Genomic DNA, 12,470 nt, shown 5'->3' with positions numbered 1-12,470 from the left:
CCAAACCAGCTTCCGATACGGACGACTCCGTGATGCATGTGCTCCGAGCACGGTCCCCACCGCGGTCTGCTCCGATACCGCTCCAAAGCTTTTGCTATTCTTTGAAGATTTTTTTTCCCATGCTTGAGTCAAGCTCTACATCCACACGCATCCACAATCAAGATCTACGATCCACCGTCTGCATTGTGCAGAATTCTGCTGTGTTCATGAATGAATTACGCCCCGAAAATTTCAAGAAACAGATAGGTCTGGTGGTCTAGTGGTATGATTCTCGCTTAGGGAAAACCCCAAGTCGTTCTGCGAGAGGTCCCGGGTTCAATCCCCGGCCAGACCCGTTGTTCAAGAGTTTATCTTGGAGATGTTTCTTTTTTGCATCATTATTGGAAATAATTCATGTTGGTAGAAAAGTACTAGTAGCATTACTTACTGCCTACTTAGGTACTTACTTTATAGTACTTACTTAGTATACTTTTTCTGCAAACTGCCAAATTTTTGCTTGTACTTCTCGCAATTTCTGCTTACAAGAAAAGAGCACCAGTGTCTCTTTTTTTTTACGCATTGCATTATCACTTCATACCTGACACATCAATTTATCAATAATTTCGTAGATGGTTCGTGGGTTATGAAGAAATTAATAGGCGTTTCTGAAGGTGTTTGTAGATTAGTAGCGCTTAGCCTTTCGCCGACTACAATCGAAGGATTTGATGCAAGCGGCTACTGCGAATCAAGTAAACTCATACATTTAATACGCGATAGAAAGAGAGAGAGGCAGGCTTTAGAGCTCTTGTTATTGCAATTATTAAATTATATGTACATAGATTAATTTATTCTAATCAAACTTGAAACTGAGAAGCATGTTACAGCCACTTTTTCCTGAGGCAGCTATTACGGCATCCATTACTGGAATAGATGATAATAGAGGCGTTTCCACGAAGGCAAGGTAGCGATATGCTCGCGATACGCGCGGATCTCATCCCAGTTCAGGTCACGGCGGCCAGTATCAACATCGATCTGGTCAAGCTTCAGCCAACCAGTGCGCTTCCAGATATATCCAGCTACCCAGAAGGCAATGACGATGGGAAAAGCAAGGTATGACTGGAAGAAGCCCTCGACGTCATTAAGAGCGTGCTGTCCAGGGGGTGCAATAGCAGTGAAGAACTGGAAATTTGGTTAGCCTCAATTGGAATGTATACTGAAACCAGGGCGAAACATACCTGAGCAGCGAAGACGATAAAGCAGATGAACAGTCCGATCCAAGAACCGGTGACGCCAAAAATGGCTTTGAATGGGATTTCATCAAGAGAGTGTCCGTGATGTTTCCATGCCGCGCGGAAACGAATATGAGCCAGGCAGATGGCAGCCCAAGCGAAGAGAACAGCAAGACCAGAAAGGGCCTGCAGCCAGTTGAAAACAGTAGGTCCTGAGGCGTTCAGGTTGATGTAGGCGAGGGCTCCAGTAAGAAGCATGACGATAGTAGAGGGAAGACAACGGCCGGAGCGATCAATGTAGGTAAAGAGCTTGGGGGCATATCCCTGCTGCGCCATGGCAGTTAGAGTGCGTGAACCGCCGTAAACACTAGAAACTCCAATGGAAATGACAGAAATGAGGATGACTGCGTTCATGAAGTGGTCAAAACCATTCAGTCCGGCATAAAGACCAACGAGAACGAAAGGCGAGGCCTTGACATCGGTATAAGCGGCACTAGAGAGGAGTCTGGGGTCATCCGAGGGAATCAAAAGACCGACAAAGAAGAGACCAAGCACGTAGAACAACGTGATTCGCCAAAACACCTGCTTGATGGAGCTGGGCAGTGACTTGACCGGATTGCGACTCTCGGCTGCGGCGAGACCGACAAGCTCGGTGCCGGTGAAGGAGAAAGCCGCAGTGACAAAGACGGAGCAGAATCCTCGGAAGCCATTGCGGAAGGCACCCGGGTTGTGCCAGTAATGAGCTCCCACATATTCGCTGTATTTGCCGCTCGAAGGACCACCGCCAAGGACAAGCACGAAGCAGATGATCATGAAGACGACAGTGGCGGCGAGCTTGATAACCGAGGACCAGAACTCTTCCTCGGCATAACCAATGCTTCCGAAGATGTTAATCAGAATAATGGCGACCCAGAAGATGGTAATCCATACGCCAACACTGATGTCTTGGTTCCAATATTGTATAACGAGGGAGCAGACTGTTAATTCGAGCGGTAAGACGATGAACCAGAGGAAGAAGTAATTCCAACCGACGGCGAAACCGAATGAGGGGTCGATGAAGCGGGTTGCATAGGTGTAGAAACCTCCGGAAACGGGATACATGATGGCAAGTTCACCAAGAGCATATACTATTCGAATGTATAAGCATGAAAGTCGGTAAAAAAAAAGTATTGTTTGCAGGGAGTAAAATGGTCTAACACTTACCGACATTGAAGACCATGAAGCCGACGACAAGGAAGCAGATAAGAACAGAAGCGGGGCCCTAAACAACATGTGAGCATCTCCGATTCCTTTTTCTCTGAATAATTAAGTTGTAACTTACACCTTTGGCCAGCGCACCACCAGAGCCAACAAAGAAACCGGCACCGATAGAGCCTCCGATGGCAATCATCTGTAAGTGTCGAGTCTTCATCGCTCGGTCCAACTCCACCAACCCCAGGCCATAGTGCTTCTTCTGGAAGGATTTTGCGTTGAGTCCATTTCTGGTCCAAAAATCCTCCTCATCGTAATCATTCACATAGTCTGACTGAGGCACCACCGCAGTGTCCAGCACGGCTTTGGATTCTTGGCCATAATTGCCCTTCTCCTCCGGCGTGTCGCCCGAGCTTGCTCGCCGGGACATTTTGTATGTGTTTTTTTTTTTTTTCTTTCTTTCTCTGCTGCACTCCTTTGTCTCTCTTTTTGGAGAATTTGGGGTATAAGTACCAAAAAAAGTTCCGTAGCGTGGGCTGTAATTGGCGGCGGCGGCACTTGGATCTTTCGGCGCCGCGAGTTAGAAGCAGCCTTTCCCGTACTATACTACGGTTATGTATGTCTTATGCAAGGGTGGGTAGGCCTAGAATATTTCTAGAAGCATTCGATTATACAGCCTAAACAAGGGGAGCAGAAGGAAGGGTAAAATAGAGGGAACCGGGAGCCAACACCACTTTATAATTTTGTGGTGATGCTGCAACACTAACAGCCCTCTCCGATGTTACACAACAATCCTGGCCCAACAGCTCGATAATCAGACAAAGCGGATACCTGAGTCAGTGGGCAAAAAGCTCTGCGATAGCCGGGACCGGAGAGCAAGAGCCAGAAAGCTTGTGTAAAAGTGATCCCATTTCGCGAGACCCTGCGCCGGATTATGGGGCCTGGACATGGAACGGTTCTCCCCATAACATACAAAAACAGTATAAACCACAGCTTTAAGCTATGTACTGCCGCTAGCCAAGACGCCCGTCTTATTTCTGAGGCAGTTCTTGTTCGTATGAGAGGCAAGGCGTCTGTATCCACCATTTACGACGGTTCGTTGGCCGCCAAGGCACAGTCCGCGCGAGGCTCCATGGCGAGGGTTCCATCCAGGACCCAGATGGACCGTTGCTAATCCCGGGAGATGTGTAGGGCGCAAACGACGAAGCCCACTCTTAGTAGGGTGGCTGGCCCAGTCCGTGGGCTGCTCTTAGGTAATTGCTAAGCTAAAGACAGGGTTGCTGAGATGCTGGGAACAAGTTTTCTCATACAATACGGCGCTTGTTTTCTCAAAAGCAGGCTTTGTATTGGCGGTGCAAGAGAGTTTTGGTGGGTTTCCATTTTTCTGACTCTTATGCCTCCCCCCCACTTGGTTTGGTGATGGCTATATTTTTCCATGGGGGGGGGTTTGAAGACACGGATCTCCTCAGATGATACCTCGCGGGGAACTTGATTCTATGAGTAAAAAAATGAAAGAAAAACGTAACAACTTTGGGGAAAACGGGATGCAGTCTCTTGGCGGGCTTACCCCGGATCTTGTGTCTGTGTTGAAGTCTCTATCAAAGATTATGTTGCAATCCAAGCTCTCAAAGCATTCTCGTATCATTATCAAAGTGAAATTATATGGACGAAAGGCTAGTGGTATATCCAGTGAGCTAAATGCTTCACAATGACCATATGCGGAAGGAAAAAGACAAGAAAAAGCTCAGCCGCATGCACCTAATCCCAGTCCCGACTCAGTGCCACAAGAGCATCATCCAATCTTATGCAGCTGCATGTTGCCGCCCAACGGCTTGACGAGGCGAAAAAGCCAAGCAAAATGGCTTGATTAAAGTTATTCCTCTCTCTCGCTAGAAGCCAAAAAGAAGAAGAAAAATGCCAAGAGCCGCTACCCGCTTTAAATCCTTGCCGCGAGTCATGTCCCCAAGAGCCCCCAAAACAGGTTGGCCCGCTTCCCCGACATGCCCCAGACTCCGCCGTGAAGGCGGGCACCAAACAAGTCCTTCGTAACCTGCTGTTCATCCTTTGCAAGATTGCCGATGCTGGCCATCGTTAAAAGGCCGGACTTGATTCCGCCAGGCCCCAAAATTCGTGCTGATCGTGCTTATAAGGTGCAAGTGCGCAAACCGTCGGGTGGCTTTTGGCCTTTGTCAGCAGCGGATGATTTACCGATGGACATGGCGCCACGTTTATGGCGGCCTCCAGGTGATTGGTTTGTGCGTGACGGCTTTTGGCTCTCGATCAAAGGCAGATGGCTTCATATCGATAGCTTCGTTTTATGATTTGACTTGTTCACCGCAGGGCGTGATGTCAATAAACAATGGTGGGCTCTGACTTTGGGGATTAGTTCAGGTGCTGAAGGTATCTCGGTCTGAGAGTTGATTGCGTGAGATCGAACAACTTGTTTCAGTAAGCATCAAATTGATTGCAACGAATATATGAAGAATAAATGCGATGTTTTGAGAAAATTTAGATACGGCTCTCAAAGGCAGAGAAGCCTTGTGAATACTCTGGTATAAAACTACTTTAAGCAGATGGCTTGCTCTTTATCTGAAGCTACAAATGGATAACAACCGCAAGCCGATCTATATTTTCTCTCGAGCGCAGCGGATTTTAGACCACTGTCGTACAAGTATCTTCTAAGAATCAGGAAACCATTATGGAGCAATATCATCGGCAATTGTTTACTCTCTAATTTAGTATCTGTCTAGATGCTGATGGACCAATAACTAGTTCCAAAGCACGACCCCGTCACAAACGTAATACTTCTTACATTTTTTAAGCTATGGCATTGACCTCTCTTCTACCATGTACCTTGTTTTAATAGTGTCGGCTAAATAATAGCCCATGTCCAACCAGGTGTGTCGAATCATGAGATCCTCGTTGACATGATTATGAACCAGACGCCCATAAATGCATCTTACCATCTCCACATCTTCAGCTGCATCTCGGAGCTATAGCCTCGGATGTCCCGGCTCCTTAACTATTTGTAATAGCCGAATCATTCGTATTGCTCGTTCTGCAGGGTTCAATATTGTAGAGCAGCGGGATATGCTGAGGATGTAGGCGCCTGGGAGAAATTGGACCGCCTCACCAAATGGTCAGACTTTGCCTCTTGAATTGCACTCTAGCTACTTGCAATGGAATTGTTCTCTAGACAAATAAAGGGGAGTCATTTATGAACCGCAAAGTCACCTGCACAAAGGTTGCGCAAAGCCAGGATGAACAAGTGGGTCAACTTCAGCTACAGAGCAATCGCATCTGCCAAGGGCGGCGTGGCTCATCTGTCGCCCACAGCTCAAGAAACTTGCGGGTTATCTTAGTCGACTCAACAACCTTGCATCCATTTTATAGTAAAAGGTGTTCAGCCAAACTGATAGTTTAACAGGTCTATATATATAATAAGCGAAAGTCTCTTACTTTCCAAATGTCGAGCTCAGTTGCCTGTTTAGGAAGACCGGCCCCGGTCGCAAATCGACGCCGGGCCGGATTTGCGGAGACCTGGAGGTCCGCAGACTCGGTTGATGAATGAGGGGAAGGTTACGCCGTATGAGACACTGTAAATATGACTGCAACGACAATATAGCTCTCGTTTAGTGTATTAGAAGAGGAAACAACATACAATCTTGGCTTCGTATTATGGTTACGATGGGGCTGGGCCGGTTAGAGGACAATGCAACCCTGCACAGTTTGCGAGCGATTGACCAAGGCAAGTATAGCGTCCTCGCTGGTGTTGGGTAAGCTTAATGCCATACATAACACGTTACAACCAATTCCATCCAATGAGGATACTGTATCTAAAACTTCTAAAACTCCTTCTTTCATCATGGTTGATAGATACAATTTAGAACAAGCGCTGGGGCTCGGTCAAAGTAGCAGAGAGGCGAAAATTACCTCTCATCATCCAACTCTTCCCCTGGACCATCCCGTCCTCCAACGGCATCCTAGTCCATGCCGCCGCCCAGGCCGCACGCCAAGCCTCTATCCCTGTGGCAGTGCATCTCGATCACTGCCAAGATGAAGATATGGTTAAGCAGGCGTGCTTGCTGTCGTTCGACCCTATCATGATAGATATGTCGCATCAGAAAATCTCGCCAAGACAAAGGAGCTAGCTGCATATTGTCGTGGTCACAGCAAGGTAATGGAGGCAGAGCCAGGAAGACGCTTGGCTTGGCTGGGCTCATGACGACTACTGAGGAGGCGCAGCAATTTGTGGATGCAGAAGTAAACTTGATTGCACCAGCGTTTGGCAATGTTCATCGGGACTATGGGCCTCGGGACATTGTTCTAGATCTCGAAAGGTATTCTCCTATTACATAACATCTTTCTCAGGCACCAGATAGCTTTATTATTTGAACTTGGAGACTACAGGGAAAATAACATTGGAAGTTGTTAGCAGCGAATCAAGTAAGTATCATTATCTGCTATAATTAATGGCCTTATGGATGGTTAATAGTGCTGTGGAATGGGATGAACACAGCGGAGCAGGTCACTGGCCACCTACATGTATTCAGCTCCTGTGCTAGAAATACCTATAACGAGGCTTGGTGGCGCTATGTTCACAGCATTTTTAACTCTCCCCGAGGCCTTTATTTATAGCAGATAATATTACTTAGCTCTCTACTATCAACCTTGCATTAGCTTTTCCAATGTGCGAAGTCAGCTCTTTATATATAAATCTTTTTACGTCTTTCAGATCATTTTTAAATCTCCCAAAGGCTATATCTATTGATGAACTAGGTAATACTATTTGCCCTCCCTTCATGGAAGAGGCAAGCATATATCAGGAATATTATCCATCTACGATATGTTAGCGAATTCACAATGTTCAGCTTTTCTCAAGATCTTCATTCACCATCGAGCAGTAATCTAGCCAATGCCATAACTGGTAGCCAGATTAGGCATATGACTAGCCAGTCATAACTTCGTCTCCTTTGGTTTGGATACCGAGTCATTGCTTCAATGACTTATTTAGGCTGTCGTACGGATATAACATTAACCAGGATATCCTCGCGGGATACTATGCGCATTTGGAACAGAAAGTCAACAAGATTCCATTTACGCAACTAGTGGATGATGCAGTAAAAAAAGCGGCAGAAACTTTGGCAAGGCGAATGGATGCTGTTGGCTCCAGTAGAAAGGCGTAGCCGGTTTTTAATCTGACAATTCGGTATACCGTGATGAACTATGAGAGCGAATACTTGGGGCATATAACTATTTTCTAAACCGAATCACATCGTCTACATCAGGAATCTTATTGACACCTTCTATAAATATCATTCTGCTTATAGCCATTAGTCATCTAAAATCCACATGCATTCTATAAACAGCTTTCTCATGTCCATCCGGCGTCGATTCTGATGCTCTGGCTCACTACTGCCGCACTATCATCCGCAATCAACCACAGCGCCAATCTCGCCACCTCCACCGGCTGAATCAGTCTCTGAATAGCTTGACTCTTGAAGAGGTTCTCCTTATACTCCGGCGTCAGCACCTCTTTGATCTCCCTCTCTGTTGCGATCGATCCCGGCATGATGCTGTTTATCCTGATGCCCTGTGGACCAAACTCATGCGCCAGCGTCCGCGTCAGCCCCACCACTGCGGCCTTGCTCGTCGTATAAGGCACTTGGCCCAGCCCAGGGACCGCCCAGTTGATGCTTCCAAAATTGATGATGGACGCATGGCCCGCGGCAAGAAGTAAGCCCGGCATCAGGGCCTGTGTCAAGAAGAACTGGTGCCGCAGATTCACCGCGACGCTCTCGTCCCACCACTGCGTCGTGATGTCCATTGTCGGTTTCATCATGGCCCTCGCAGCACTATTCACCAGTCCATCAATCTTTGGAAACTGTGCCAGAATCTTGGCCGCCGTGGGCTTGAGCTCTTCGTCAATCTTGATGACATCGCAGTGATGGTAGACGGGCTTGTGCTTGACGTTCAATTCGACCATCCGTTGAACTACTCCCGCGGCACGGTCATCCACGACGTCTAGGAAGATGACCTGGGAGCCTTGCAGGGAGAATAGCTCGACCATTTGAGCTCCAATACCCTGCGCGCCGCCTGTGATGACGACTGTGCGGTCGTCAAGGCTGGGATATAACGCGAACTTGGTTTGACTTTCAGTCATGATGACAATGATTCTCTTTTCTCTCTCTCTTTTTTTCCTACTTTGCTGATAGATTGTTGTATTGATGACTTTTTATTTAACAAATTTCCCCAACTTCAATTCGCTTTATATCCGGGATCGGACAAGATGATGAGCTTATATAGCATGTCGATCGCTCGATTACCGCAGTACCCCGCCTTCTCCCCTCTCAGCTATGCTTTTATCCGAGACTAGGCGACTGTAACGTTGATACCGGGAACTTAATCAGATGTGACTTGACTTATAAAGGCCAAAGAGGTCCACGATGATTTGCCTAACCATGATCCTTTCTGCGGAGTTGCCCTTTTCTGTTATGTAGAATGATGCTAATCAGAAACGACGATACCGAGCTCGGAACTCGTATTCGAGATGCTCCATACAAAGCTCAAATCTCCATGTGTGATTCCCTTTTTGCAGCCTCCGATATGCCTCATCCGAGCTCATAAAATGTCCTGTGAAACCATATACCACCCCAATAGAATGATGCTTTCAACCCCTACAGATCACCTTTCGGCGGCTTCCCCTTCTTCGGCGCACTTCCTCCACCACTCCTCCCTCCTTTCCTGGTCTCCTTGCCAGGACCCGTATCATGCGCAGACTTTCCTTCTCCCATGGGCTTGTTGAATTCCTGGTTCGCACCGCTCGCACTCAGCGGGTTCGTTTCGTTGCCTCGGCCAGCCGCCTCAAGTTCCGACTCCGGATCCGTCTTGCGAGGGTTGAACGCGGCGTCCTTCTGGTCCGAGACATCGTCGTCTCGAGCCGACCTTGTGCCATTGTTGGATCTCGGCTTGAGGGATTCGCGATCTTGGGAGTCCTTGTAGGGGAGCCGAAGAGCAGCAGAGGCGTGATATAGACGGGGGATGCCCGCTGTGCAGCGTCGCGAAAGCTGTGTGATGTGACGAGCTGTAGATGCCATGACGGTTGCAATCAAGTGTTCAATGTTGATGTCTGTTCAAAATGGAGTCCAATTGGCTTCTTTGCATTTCATATTTATTCTCTTCATGTCGCTGAATGCTTGAGGTCATAGTGACGCTTCGCGAAGCTCGTGCTGAAGTTGACGTCATGATGTACTGTATATTGAACGGCTTGGGAAATTCATCATAACCTTCAACAAAACAGCTGGATAAGGGTCCAAAGCCATGGCCGGGATTCTCCAAAATAAACTGTATCTACGACTCTATTTCCTCATGTGATATTTGAATTGACCATCCGCTGACGTTTAGCGCATATACTGCAAGACGCTTGGGAAAGACGCGTGATCGGCAAACATGCTACTTCAACCGTCATAGCAGTTTATAACCTAACTTGCTTACTGGATGTGAGATTTGAGAACAGGGTCGCTGTATTGGCTCATCGCGTATAAATGCCAAATTTAGCTATATGTAACTCACTAATTGGCTTAAATGATCCTTCGTAACCGACACATCAAAGGCCTTCGCTTCTTGCTTTTCTTGGTAGCAGGTTAATACAGTAGATATTGTAACGTGTAGCAAAGCAACTTCAGCCCTCTACAACATCCAATAGGGGCCCGAACTGTTGTTTGCGCTGTTGCAGTTCTCACAGAGATGAGCGCAACTCAGCGACTATAATGAATATTAGTGTCACTTCGCATAAGCCATGCTGACGAAGGAACTTATCATCACATAACGCAGGTCTTCGACACTGTTATACGACCGCCTGCTCTGCTTGGATGGCCTTGACGAGATAACGTAACACTACTACTTCTGTCAATGCTGCCAAGTTCAGCAGCGTCTGTAATACTAACCTTCACGTATGACATCCAATTGAAGTGCAGAAAAGCTCTCCCGTACCGTCGCAATGGAGCTCCCCGTTACGGGTAATAGGGGGTTTCGGGGGTGCCGCCAGCACAGACAAACAAGTTTCCTCTGTGCGCGCGTGTGTGCGTCGCATACAGATGGACCCTGCAGATGGCTGCAGCTGCAGCACTGACGGTAATACAGGCAGTGGACGAACAGACCACCTAGTTATCCGAGCGATTCGTCGACGGGAAATGTCGATCTGCCCCAAGCGCGAGCTGACACACATGCTATATATATACAATATGCGCAAGTAAGTCTGTGAGCGAGCTCGGACTCGAAACTAGAAACAAAGCTCCTTCATTTGCTAGAGAGATGGGTATCTTGTCCTCTTTAACGAGTTAACAATGCTGAGAAGTTTGCTGCATAGCAGTGGTTAAATTTGCCGGCCAATCTGGCGGTCTCAGGACTTGGTGTATGTAACACAACTGTACAGATGCGCAGAGATGGATTAAATAGGTCAAGAGTCCAACTGTCGCGATGACTTGCGCGCCACTATGCTTGGATGATGAACGCATTATAGGCATGAACACATTGTAGGCTCTGAAAATATTTTGTATCAATAATTGCTTCAATAACCTCAGTAATTTGCTCTACGACGGGCGATGTAAGAAGTGGGTGGTTTGGTACTGATATTGCCTAATAGATTATAGGTAAGAAAGGGGCAAATTCAACCAACCCCAGGCATATACCGTAGTTGTTGGACCTTTCTCTTCAACGAGTCCTAGGAGGGAGATTTCAGCTATAACACAGTACCCAGCAGCTTTTTCAAAATAACCACCTGTAGGGGAGAACTTCTCCAAAGAGCCAAAACCGGCAGTTGCCACGGTACTCATTAACTCTTCGAGCTCCTAGTCAGCATCTTATCTCTCTTACTTCTTACATACTTTGGCCGTGTGCCTTTCGGATTCGCCTACGACGTATGCAGCTGCATCTTCCCTGCTTCCTTTCGGCCAAGTAACCGGCTAATGTCCCTATTTCGGCGGTGAGCCTTATAGAAATCACACATCTATCGACATTGCATGTGAATTTTAAGGCTAGCATTTCGTAAACACGGCAGTTTAATATGACTCCGGCATATCTATGCCATACCCTCCCCGCAGAATGTGATATACGAGTCATGCTGATTAGTGGCACCTTGATAGTGGCGCACTTCACAATTACTCCGTATACTTTGTACGGAGTACGGCTGGCTGGGAAATAGGGGTAGGTATGTTGTGCATTGTGAGAGCACAAGCAGACAGATAAGACCAGACGGTCTAAGACACAACAAGGCTCAAAGTGGCATCATTTGAAGTCCTTGGTCCCAAGCAGGATACGCATTTCGTTATCGAGATAGTGAGTGCTGTTCGCCGTCTACCATGATCAATCGCCGCTAGTGAGGCTGTCGAATGAGTCCTAAGTATGGAGACTGTCACTCCTTGGTGTCGGCCCCCTTACCAAAAAGGTACAATTAGTATCTGACCTCACCATTCTCACGCTTTTACGGGAACAAGGAGGACGTAGGCATGGGCAAACATGTCAATGGGCTATTTGTGATGGCAATTGATCCTATTTTCGTCCTATTTTCGTCCTACCTTCTTCGCGGTGTTAGCTTCCTCAGCCGCGCTGAGAATATACGCTACAAAGCTACAGAAGCTCGTAATTCGGATGCGACGAAGCGACGGCTGCGTGAGTTGACGCACGGTTTCGCCTCAGCAAGCCCATACGAATCCTGCGTAGATTCTATTACGTCTATGATATGTGAAGTACGTAAAAACAACACGCATTACTGAAGAATCCAAATAGGGCTGTAGCGATGAATGAGCTATCGTATTCACGACTTGAAGCTGCAGAGAGAAAGCGAGATAATCGGCATCTAGATGTGTGAGAATAGTAATCAGGAGCCAAAACAATACGCCTTGCTACGAGGAAGGACTCAGCCAGAATATCACGAGTATTATTATCAAGAAATAATACGGAGCAGCAAGCCCTGCCGGGGGTTACGGGGCAGAAACAGCATAGAGGCAGATTGCCATGTAAGGGCGTTGCGAATTGGCTCTCTGCTTAACATCTGCAGGCGCAAATCAACGC

At 47.3% G+C, this 12,470-nt stretch overlaps 3 protein-coding genes and 1 non-coding gene across 4 annotated transcripts; 1 reads left to right on the top strand and 3 right to left on the bottom strand.

Annotated features, from left to right (window-relative positions):
- Positions 1-245: 245 nt before the first annotated feature.
- TrAFT101_002607 lies at positions 246-334 on the top strand. The gene has a single exon. It is a non-coding gene; the product is annotated as a tRNA-Pro (tRNA).
- A 435-nt stretch (positions 335-769) lies between these two features.
- INDA1_1 (Amino-acid permease inda1) lies at positions 770-3,093 on the bottom strand. Its single transcript, XM_024901743.2, has 4 exons — positions 2,530-3,093; positions 2,412-2,469; positions 1,215-2,335; positions 770-1,158 (listed from the first exon to the last, which is right to left on the bottom strand). Exons 1-4 carry the CDS (start codon positions 2,827-2,829, stop codon positions 898-900), a joined length of 1,740 nt encoding a protein of 579 aa, XP_024763727.1. The 5' UTR covers positions 2,830-3,093; the 3' UTR covers positions 770-897.
- Positions 3,094-7,773: 4,680 nt separating this feature from the next.
- Positions 7,774-8,562, bottom strand: TrAFT101_002605 (putative secondary metabolism biosynthetic enzyme; the record flags this gene model as incomplete). Its single annotated transcript, XM_024899406.1, has 1 exon — positions 7,774-8,562. One exon carries the CDS (start codon positions 8,560-8,562, stop codon positions 7,774-7,776), a length of 789 nt encoding a protein of 262 aa, XP_024763724.1.
- A 514-nt stretch (positions 8,563-9,076) lies between these two features.
- On the bottom strand, positions 9,077-9,496 carry TrAFT101_002604 (uncharacterized protein; the record flags this gene model as incomplete). Its single annotated transcript, XM_024909491.1, has 1 exon — positions 9,077-9,496. The coding sequence occupies one exon, from the start codon at positions 9,494-9,496 to the stop codon at positions 9,077-9,079; it is 420 nt and encodes a 139-aa protein (XP_024763723.1).
- Between the last annotated feature and the right edge of the window lie 2,974 nt (positions 9,497-12,470).

This window comes from Trichoderma asperellum, chromosome 2, assembly GCF_020647865.1.
Source record: "Trichoderma asperellum chromosome 2, complete sequence".
Classification (NCBI taxonomy): domain Eukaryota; kingdom Fungi; phylum Ascomycota; class Sordariomycetes; order Hypocreales; family Hypocreaceae; genus Trichoderma; species Trichoderma asperellum.
Note: the sequence above shows the minus strand (reverse complement) of the source record. Positions and strands in the feature narration are given on the sequence as shown.

What these genes read in the sequence shown, in the direction of transcription:
- INDA1_1 (XM_024901743.2), bottom strand. Translation starts at nt 2,829, where the DNA reads ATGTCCCGGCGAGCAAGCTCGGGCGACACGCCGGAGGAGAAGGGCAAT. An exon ending in CTTCATGGTCTTCAATGTCG is followed by an intron (nt 2,336 to 2,411) that starts GTAAGTGTTAGA and finishes ACATTCGAATAG; the next exon opens with TATATGCTCTTGGTGAACTT. An exon ending in TTATCGTCTTCGCTGCTCAG is followed by an intron (nt 1,159 to 1,214) that starts GTATGTTTCGCC and finishes CCAAATTTCCAG; the next exon opens with TTCTTCACTGCTATTGCACC.